We start from the raw sequence: 10,162 nt of genomic DNA, 5'->3' as shown, positions 1-10,162 counted from the left end.
TGTATTGCCATCGTCGGATACGATACCGTGGCCGCATCCGTCCCTGGAGTCACTACTAAAAATAGCCAAATGGCTTCTCTGTATGCCCTTGCCCTCCTCCTCCCACTTGTGGGCAACGGCAACAGCAACGGCAACAGCAACGGCAACACACAATGACTAAACCTAATTTGTCAAAATCATATTCAAGCTCGGGATAACGAGGTTATTTATAATGTGGAGCGAGCTCTATGTATATTTATTTCGAATAACAATAACCAGCGCCAAAACAGCCACAGCCACATGCCACATGCCACTGGCTTACTTTGATAAATATTCATCTGTGTAGCCTTCTGGATATGTACAGTGTACACACATACATAAGTACTCGAGTAGATGTGAACATTGAGTGGCTTCTGTGCATGGACGAGTTCATAGACCCCACCCACCATTTGTGAATACCCTGTAGTTGCTTGTGTTTAATACTGGTCCCATCAGTAGACGGGTACTACTGTGAACTTGTAGAACGTCACTCCCTCCGGATTGATTCGAGTGCTGAAGGCGTCATAGGGCTTGAACATGCCCAAGCTGCGACTGCTGTTGAACAGGTCCTGAAAAAACAAAAGCCGAAAATGCATATTAGGGATTCTCCAATTGGTTCTCCATTTGGTCCTACCACAACATAGTAGCCCGTGAGGCTGTCCAGACCCAGGCGCTCCAAGCCGACTTCGATTGTGCGAGGGCACAAGGGGCAGTGGTCGAAGCCCCCCAGATTGACAAAAGCCACTGCAAATGAGTGTTTGCCAAGGTCGTTGACCGGTGTGACTCGACGCAGCCAGACCTGAAAAGGAATCATGTGGAGTGTCTTTTCCGACAGATCGAAAGACTGACTAAGGATACCTGGAAATATTTCGATGTCAAGACGCACCGGCCGGGCATCCCAAGCAAGTCCTGATTTATAGCTATGACCTCTCTGCAATCAGAAATCTGTGTTACAGTATGAACCAGAGTGCAATGTGTCATATACGAATGGTGAGTGTGTCTGACCGGTTTTGAAGAAGTTCCCTTATTTCCGGACGCACAGTCTCCAGGTCATTGGTCATTATGAGAGGGGCTGCGATCACCGACCATATGGCCAGTTGCAATCGGCTGGCGTCGTAGCTCAGTCGGAAGTTGCCTAGGACCAGCTGGGGGAGGGAAGCCGTTGCACACGTATGTAAATACCCCAGTCGAAGAATACCTACCATATCCGGGTCATTCCACCGACCAGGGCCCGCATGTGCTGACAGAAGCTGCTGGTTTCTGCGGTAGTGCTCCATTGTCTTGAAGACTGATGTGTATGAGTCCGTGATGTCCTCTGCGAATCGCCAGAGATTGCAGTGCTGCGCTATCAACCTGTAGTCGGGCTGAAGGGGGAAGAATTATCTCCAAGTACCCCAGCATGTCCCAAGACCCACCTTCTCTTTGTAGAACGGCCAACTGCAAGAGTAGACCATTGTCCGACCAGTGCTGTTCATGGCCTTGCCGAAGGCGGGATACCCTCTGTCCCGTTCGGACTCAGTGGCATAGCAACCGTCTAGCTTCACATAGTCAACGCCCCAATCGGCGAAGGTCTGGGCATCGAGCTGAAAGTGTCCCCGAGCCCCAGGACCCAGGAACATACAAGTCTTCTCCCCCACATCGTGGTATATTCCAAATTTCAGGCCTCGTCGATGAATCTGTGGATGAATGCTGTTGCTCACTTTTGCATAGGGAATGCTGGAGTACTTACGTAGTCGGAAAGATCAGCCATTCCGCTGGGAAAACGTTCCCTGGCGGGCAGCAGCCTCTGAGTGATCGAATCGCGAAGTGTTTCCATCCAGCAGTCGTCGATTATCAAGTACTGGAATCCCACGGCGGCATAACCCTCGGACACTAGGAGATCTGCTGTGCGCTTAAAGAGCGACTCACTATAACGATGAATAGCAATAGCAATAGGAGCAGCTTCCGCCAATCAGAGTCACTTACCTGATGCAATCCCTAGGGAAGCGAGCGCAGTCAATTGTACACTGGAATCGCTCGTATGGCATCCAGCCCATTGGAGGGGTTTGGGCGAGTCCATTCTCGAGGCCGTGGATATATCGCAGAGCAGAGCAGTAGCAGATCAGAAGCAACAACAGATGCGAAGGGCGTTCTCTGCTTGGCATCTCGAATTGCAAACAGAAGCGATGCGAAGGTGAGGTAATTGATGTGCCCGCTCTGCTTGTTGCCGTGACTTGTGGAACGCTTGATGGAACTAATGCCCTTAGCGCTGAAAGGGGCAACCGATTTGGCTGGGTGGCAGATACTTATGCAATTGCAGGCACGGGAACGAGATGTGAGCCAAAACTTGTATGGTTTTCCAATATCAATATCTATATTGATTTTTGATTTCGTGTGCTACTACTGCCCGAAATAAATGTATCCGAAACAATGTAAACTAGATGGGTAGAAATTTGAAAAATGTTTTGACTATACCCCGGAAAATCTTTTCGGAAATTCAACTTCAGTGTGTAGCGCAAAGCTTATTCTAAGTTTTGAATGAAATATAATGTAAGATAATGTTTAATTGAATGTTTATTGGTTATATGAACTCGAGGTAGACTGGCAAAGTCTTAAACGGTACGCCTAAAAGTACTGCTGATATAACGGCTAGCTTACGACTCTGCTGCTCCTGTTTCTCTGTTGTTCCGCCGTTAGCCGCTGTACATATGTACATGCATATATACAATGTATGCCTCTGTGCAATTCTTGCGAGTTTCGCCTTTGTTTTCTTCATTCTAGCCTTAACATTTGATTAACATTAACATTTAAATAATATGCAGCGTGCGTTGGTGTCTTCCACTAAGTGGATATAAACAGTGGAGATACTAATATACACAGGGATGCCACAGAAATCACTTCCACTGGAAAATCACCTCACACACACTGATTTTTCCGCGGAATCAAAATCGCTCACAATTTACCCAGCGATTTGATTAAATACACCCATAAAACACACCTAAACCGATTCGAATCTTACTTTCCTATAAAGGTTGTTCAATTGGTGATTAACCCTCATCCAAATATTTTTACATTATACATGTTGTAGGGGGCAGGTAGGTAGTTTAATCTTTTTATTTCGCTTGGTAAGTGTTCAGCCGCTCGTATTCCAACGAAAAAGTCCCGGCTTCGATCTCGATCTCCGATTCTTCACTTATCGATATTATTTATACGATGTATTCTAACATATTATATTTGCATCTCCACTGCATGTATCGGGTTGGTGGACGATACCTATGCGCGCTCCTTAATATTTGAATGATGTTTCCCTAAGTATTTACAGTACTCTAATTATAATACTTCAATGTTAAGTTAATAAAATAAGCATTTTAGTAAATCACTATTCAATCCGCTGACTGAATTTTCACTTAACGTGTTATGATCCGCCTTTTTGCCGCCCTGGTCTATCGTTCCCGGCTAGCTCTCGGGGACGTCAGGGGTGTTTCCGACCCGATAGCCAGGGGACGGATTTAACAAAAAAAATACTATTTTGCGTGTAACGGGCAGATCTTATTTGTACACGCATCTTCGTTGGCACTCGCTTCGGCGGGGTCAGTCGGTGTTGTATTTGACCATCGCGAGTCCCTCCCTTCCATGAGCGTTCAACCTGTTGAGCGCTCCCATTTAAAAACATTTGGTTCACTCTTCCGCCCTTCTCGTCCCACCCAACTAAGGATCTCTACTCCATTTTCATTTTCCTTTCAAATCTTCAAATATAATTCATTATTTCTTTCATCTTATAAATCTACTTAACTCCTAAAACATTTTTACTTTAACTGACTTTCACCTTGCGGAACACTAACATAAAAATACTAACATTCAAAAAAGATACACACGGATTCTATTTTTTTTTGCCCGAGGTGGCATCCCAATTTTTAAGGTAAACAAACCGGCTGTAATATAATTTTAAATGCAAATTTAAATGGTTAACTTAAACTAAAAAGAGCTCTTGTTAGTAATTATTGCATGTGCATAAAATGTAAAAGAGGGTGGAGTTCGGGGGAAAAAAATAGACTCCGCTTACATTGATTAATAGGACGGGCTTTAACGCAAAAACTATCCTAAAATACTTTGTGTTGTTTTTTTTTTTTGTATTTTATTTCATTTTAATTCATGTGTTGTGGACTATTAACTCAAAGAAAATATATGTAGTTAATGTGAATCGAGAAGTAGCTCCGGGAATAAAGATATATAGTGCGAATGAGGCTGTTGTGAATGAGTGGGTATTTGTATGTGAATATGTGACGGGGCTAGTTGGGCGCAGGGTATTATTCAGATTTAAATATATTCATGATGGGGTTACTATGTGTGGCTATTTGCTATTTTAATACATGCGGGTTTATTTTTTTTAATCTTTTTTCTTTTAGCGTTACTGGCGATTTTCTCTGGTCTATCTCTTCTCTTCCCGGAAACAACTGACCCTCTCCACATAACCTTTACGACCACGTTTTTTTTCCTTCTCTAGCCTTGCCGCCTTGCTCCCTCCGTGCAACCCTGTTACAGCCTCCCAGGATCCACAACAGAGGCCGCTGTCTCCTCTCCTTCTCCAGCCCTGTCGGCTCCTTCAAAAAGCCGTCCATAACAAACGATTCCGATCTCAATCCGCTGCAGACCGAGGTGGCCACCTAGGGCGATTCGGACTTTCGAAGTTAATACAGTAATGCCACCTTTTTTAAGTTGAATTCGGAGCAATATATTTAATATTAATTATATTGAAAGCATTCTGTTTTTCTTAAATTAAGCATTACAAAAACTAGCTCATTGTAGTAAAACTTACTTTACGTCAAACGTGTGCATACTTTTTGTGCGAATTGTGAAAACATTTGTAGTCATTTGTAGTTTTACCAGGTGGCATCGCTTGCTCGCGCACTGAACGCGGCAGAGTGTGCTAGCGAGAAAGAGATAGGTAGCGGTTCTGTGGGTTAAGAAGGCGGAAGAACCAACAGAAAATTAATTTCTTCATTCTGGCTATAATTATGAACCGATCTGATTCAGATTCGGCAATCTGGTAGATATGGGCATTCTCTACGATACTACCTTTTTAGTTTTATCGTATCTTTAAAATTGTGCCTGCCACAGATTTTCGTCTTTTGTTTGGGTCGGAAGGGGGCGGGGCGAAATTTTGAAATACACTTGTAGCAGTGATATATCACTGAGTGTGGAAACCAAATTTGGTTGCCCTAGCTCTTATAGTCTCTGAGATCTAGGCGCTCAACAAGACGGACAGAAAGACAGACGGACAGACAGACAGACATGGCTATATCGACTCGGCTCTTGATGCTGATCAAGAATATATATAATTTATGGGGTCGGAAAAGTTTCCTTCTCTGCGTTACACACATCCACTTTTACCACAAATCTAATTTACCTGATTGTAGGAGGGTGGATGTTGGAGGTTCCCAAAGACCGTATTCCCAAATAAAAGTAGTCTGAGGCGTCAATTAAATGTTTGTATATATTTGCGGGTAATTGATACAGCTGGGGGTTGATGTGCGCTTGTAAACGGTTCGTAGTTGAAGAGAGACTCCCACTATGTATTTTGGGCAGCATTATGCTGGCGCCAGTGCTGGAGAGTCGAGTGGATCGTGACTGAGCAGCGCGAGAGCAAAGGTCACGGGAGAGAGAGCGAGCTAACAGTCCGCTGTTAGCAACACTGTCAACCGACTGTTAACGCTGCTATGTTAACAGCGCTGTTGGCCTCAACAATACCCTTAACTCTTTTTTGAATACGGGTATAAAAATAAACATTAAGTGCGTTTTTTGTAATTACTGTAACTGATTAAATAACAAATTATTGAAGTTATTAAATTAAGATTCGCTTTCTTGTCATTAGTCTCTAAGAGGGAAGAAAACGAAATTGCGTTAATACTGATATATCGAAATAAATACTGTAACTTTAATTAGCAAAAGATTGTTTAATGTTAATCTGACTTGTAAGTATTTGCTAAAGTATAATGGCCCGGCCGCAAAAATTAGTCTTCTTTGGATTCAAATATTCGCGGAGTGAGTGGTAAAGTGCGGCGGAGTCATTCACAAGGCACAACCTCGCTTACTATCATTCAATTTGGTGGGACAAGCGAACGGCTGTAATTCAATTTGCCGGGCTATGAAATATGCATGACGAGCGACAACTCAACTCCCTCATAACAAATATTTAGATGCCGACAAGCGGAATGTACACACTTATTAAAAAGTAAATTTCATTTATTGCTCGCCAAGAGCCGCGGCAGCAACGGAAAACAAATAAACCAGCTGTAACAACAGAAAGCTTTCCACAATCAACAGCGGAGAAGAACATTTAATTTTCCACCCGTTGTGTCTTTGTTTCCCAATCCCGTGCCACTGTCTCCGACCCCGTCGCGAAGTCACATTGGCCGTCAAACTGTAATCAAATGATAAATGCTGAGCAGGATGCCCGGATCGACCTCGTTCTCGCTCTCCTGCTGTGGTCTGGTCTGGTGCTCAGCCAGGACATGCAACCGAGCTCGACCGCGACTGCGACTGAACCGGACCGGACAGGGACCGCAGAACACTGCCACAGCGGCAGCCGCAGAGTTGTTGAACAAATGACAACAAAAACGGGCACTGGTAGTGGAATGGCGGCAACTGCCCACAAGACGATTATCACAGGTTGCCAAGGACATGGGCGGTCCCCCAACCGCAGCACAATTCCTCTTAAGGATACCACAGAAAAGTCGGGGAGGCACTATGTGCGCCCTTCTCTTTCGGGCTCTCAAAGGTCTTCCGAGGATGGGGTTCGAGGGCGGTGGGCTTGAGACTGGGATTGAATGTGGTACTGAGAATGGGAATGGGACTGATACTGACACTGAGAGTGGGCAAGCAACGGTAACAAGTCGCAAGACAATGATTTGAATTTCTACGCTTTCAGCTCTGTTCTCGTTTCTTTCGGTTTTATGGCCCACGGAAGGCGACAGCACAGGGAAAAGCGAAACGCGAAATGCGGACTAAGACAGAGGCAGTAAAACGAAATGAAAGCAGGAAAAAAATTAAGCAGCACAAAAAAAATTAAAATAAACGCAGAACCAGAGCCAGAGCCAGAGCCAAGACAAATTCGAAGAAGTTACAGCTGTAGCCTTAGCCCCAGCAGAGGTAGAGGAGGCAGCCCACTTGCTGGCGGATACTGCGGCTGAATAAAATATGAACCCAGGCCAAAGTTTGCGAAATGCCGTTCATGGCTCCGCCCGGAGATTAGGGCCGTCGCGGAACCACTCGCCGGTTGGTGCTGCGTGGTGCTGCATGGTCTCTTCATGCTTTTTGCCAGTGTTTTGTTTGTAGTGCTCGTATTTGCTTGGAATTGCTCTTGAGTTCTTCTGAGCTTCCCCCCTCCTGCCACAACAGCTGCCCGTAATGCTCGGCCATCTTTTTCCTGTTTGTTTCTGCTCCTGGGTGCTGTAAACACACCTAAAACATCTCCGCTGCAATTGAGCCATCGCTGTTATCGCTGCTGTACCTTGGAAAGGGATTTGCATTTTGTGTAATCCTTGCATTGAGCAAAAGCTAGGAAATCGAACTCGATTTACTAAGTCGGGAAAGGATAAAAACATACTATTTCCATAGTCAATTTAATTAATCTCCTTTTCCCGGAAACTTTGTACGATTCCTTTCAATCAAGTCGGTGAGAAATTGGATCTGATTGTCTTTGTGTTGTTGCCTTCTATGCGCCAGAGATTTCTATGGACGAACCATTTGCAACTATGATATTCACATTTATCGCTGCCCCAGTCTGTGCTTTGGGTGAAATTAGCGCTGATAAATCTTCGCGCATTATTTTACCTTTATCGCGGGCATTAAATTAAATCTGATTAAAAAGGAAATCATAAATCCCAATATAGCCGGGGTCGACCTGGAAGGAGGAGCAGCCTGGTCGCGGTCTCGTCGCACGCCTAATTGCGTTCCGCCATCGCCTTGGGCCTCGGCATTTCTACTTATCCCATCCCATCCCATCTCTTTCCACAGCGGCATAATCCTTCTACATTCCTAAGCCACGACGAACCTGTAGGCCGGAGGCCGTCCCAGCCTCCATCCCACGACCTCCAACCCAACGTCGCTGGGGCGTCGAATCATCTGCTGCTCCCGCCGCGTGCGAATGCGAAGCTGCAATCTCAACGTGATAAATTACGGCTATTTGAATTCCTTTCGCTAGCTGCTCCCCGGCTCCGGTTCTCATTGTCGGGCTGCGTCTCCTTCGTCCAGCTTTGAAATGCTCCTCTGAGTTGTCTCTATGGAGGTACGGCGACGCTGCTTTGCTTTTGCTGTTGCGTTCGAGTTCGCTTTCCCTTTCGCTTTTGGCGCTGACGCTGAAGATGAAGCGCATGAGTTATGGACCCTGCTAGCGCCGCGTTGCGTATACGGCGCGTTGCCAAACACATAATTGCCGCTAAGATTTACGTTAGCCCTTTAAATTTATGTTACAAATTGCGCCAACTTTATGTTTATTACGTGCAGAATAATAGGCTTTTGTTGTTGCCAGTGCTCTGGTATCGGGTCCTGCCGACTCCTGCTGACTGCTGCTGTCTGCCTGCCTACTACTGTTACCTGGGCTGCCTGGCTGCCTGGCTCTACGTGCTCCTTGGGCAGTGGGGAATAAGCCGACCTCTTTGCCGTATAAAAGGGGTATTATCTCATAGATTGTATAAGTAATGCACTTTTTAGCGCCAACTTTATTTGGCTCAATTTGCAATAGTATTTTATAAATGCACAGCGCGTCGAAGCAGCCGTATTGTTCTCTTTATTAATGGGCCGATAACACAAAACCCACTTAACTCACACAATTCTAGCCAATTAAAGGCCCATAAACGCGATGGGTCTGAGCTTCCACCCCACCGCCGTGAGATAATTTATGGATGGTCTGATTGTATTTTGTGTTCATCCGCCGTTGAATCCGCCTTTGCTCCATTGCTGCTGGCTATGACGGGGACAATGGGCTGGCAGCACCGAGTGGCTGCCCGAAAAGTAATTATTAATCATTTATTGTTTTGGTGACTCAGTAAGAGGACTCGACTGCTGATCCTCCCAAAGAATATGTAGAACTCACCTAGTTTTGTGGGGAGAGTGTACAAATGTATCTGTATGGGACCAAATATATTTGCATACGCATCTGGGACAGTGTACATCCCTAAATTTGCTTATTCATAGAGTTATGTGTGTACATAATCGTGTAGAGCAGTGCGTAAACAAACATTACCCAGAATGAAAAATTTTAGACTACTCATGATAATTTAGCTACCGACATTTTCGTTTACTCAGAGTTTTCTTGCCGGGGCCACATATCACGTACCCATCAGTAGCAATGTAACAAAAATGTAAACAAGGACGAAACATGTCGAGGCCCAAAATGCGCACCATGCCTCAGGACCACGACAGCATCAGGACAAGAACGAGGACGAGTACGAGGACCAGGCAAGGAGCAGAAACGTGCACCGAACCTTTGTTGATTACGTTTCGTAATTAAGGAGATTTTAATATGCCGCATAATGACATAAAACTAATGCATAATTTTACAACACATCTGAGTAAGCAGGAATGCGGGTGGGGTGGGCACTCCGTTCTGGCTGTGCTTGGGGTTGGTTTCCGTCTATTCGAGTCTCCCGTAATGGAAAGGAAAGGAAAGTAAAGGGAGGCTATGTCCTGTGTTGGGTGAAACCTATGTAAACAGAGCGTAGAATTCCGCTGACTTTTGCCGGTTGGGGTTCCTGAGCGGCTTGTCTTTGTGTTTTATGGCATATTGTAAAGTATCTTGTTAACATATTTGCCACATTAACCGAGAAACTACACGCGGGCACTCGCAGTCACCGCTTTCGCACACGTCAGCGTGTGGCAGCGCTCGGAATCGTCGTGGTCCTGGTCAAAGGCAGTGCCAAAGCTAGACCCAGAGAAAGTGCCAGAGCTACGAGGCAGGAAAAACCGGAGGCACTTCTTTTACTTTGCTCTCGCCGGCTAGTACTCGTAGCAACATGCAAAAGTACCAATTAATTAGTTGGCGTTGCCCGCGAGTGGTGCTCGGGCCCAAACACAACGGAACATCAGGGGCGGAAATCTCGAGCCGTGTGCTGGCCCTGCGAGAGCTACAGGAGAAGGTACTGCATCCAGTTTTGTCGAACCCCCA

General features: G+C 45.4%; 1 protein-coding gene across 1 annotated transcript; it reads right to left on the bottom strand.

Moving 5' to 3' along the window:
• Positions 1-209: 209 nt before the first annotated feature.
• On the bottom strand, positions 210-2,419 carry LOC111068873 (alpha-N-acetylgalactosaminidase-like). Its single transcript, XM_022358632.2, has 8 exons — positions 1,984-2,419; positions 1,748-1,925; positions 1,434-1,694; positions 1,221-1,382; positions 1,024-1,163; positions 877-949; positions 653-817; positions 210-587 (listed from the first exon to the last, which is right to left on the bottom strand). Exons 1-8 carry the CDS (start codon positions 2,160-2,162, stop codon positions 471-473), a joined length of 1,275 nt encoding a protein of 424 aa, XP_022214324.1. The 5' UTR covers positions 2,163-2,419; the 3' UTR covers positions 210-470.
• Between the last annotated feature and the right edge of the window lie 7,743 nt (positions 2,420-10,162).

This window comes from Drosophila obscura, unplaced genomic scaffold, assembly GCF_018151105.1.
Source record: "Drosophila obscura isolate BZ-5 IFL unplaced genomic scaffold, ASM1815110v1 contig_109, whole genome shotgun sequence".
Classification (NCBI taxonomy): domain Eukaryota; kingdom Metazoa; phylum Arthropoda; class Insecta; order Diptera; family Drosophilidae; genus Drosophila; species Drosophila obscura.
This window is presented reverse-complemented; position numbering and strand designations above follow the sequence as displayed.

Bases quoted from the DNA above. Each gene is read 5' to 3' on its own strand.
- LOC111068873 (XM_022358632.2), bottom strand. From the start codon at position 2,162: ATGCCAAGCAGAGAACGCCCTTCGCATCTGTTGTTGCTTCTGATCTGC. The intron at 1,164-1,220 runs GTAGGTATTCTT...TCCCTCCCCCAG, and splicing joins GGTGGAATGACCCGGATATG to CTGGTCCTAGGCAACTTCCG. The intron at 588-652 runs GTAGGACCAAAT...TTGTTTTTTCAG, and splicing joins TCACGGGCTACTATGTTGTG to GACCTGTTCAACAGCAGTCG.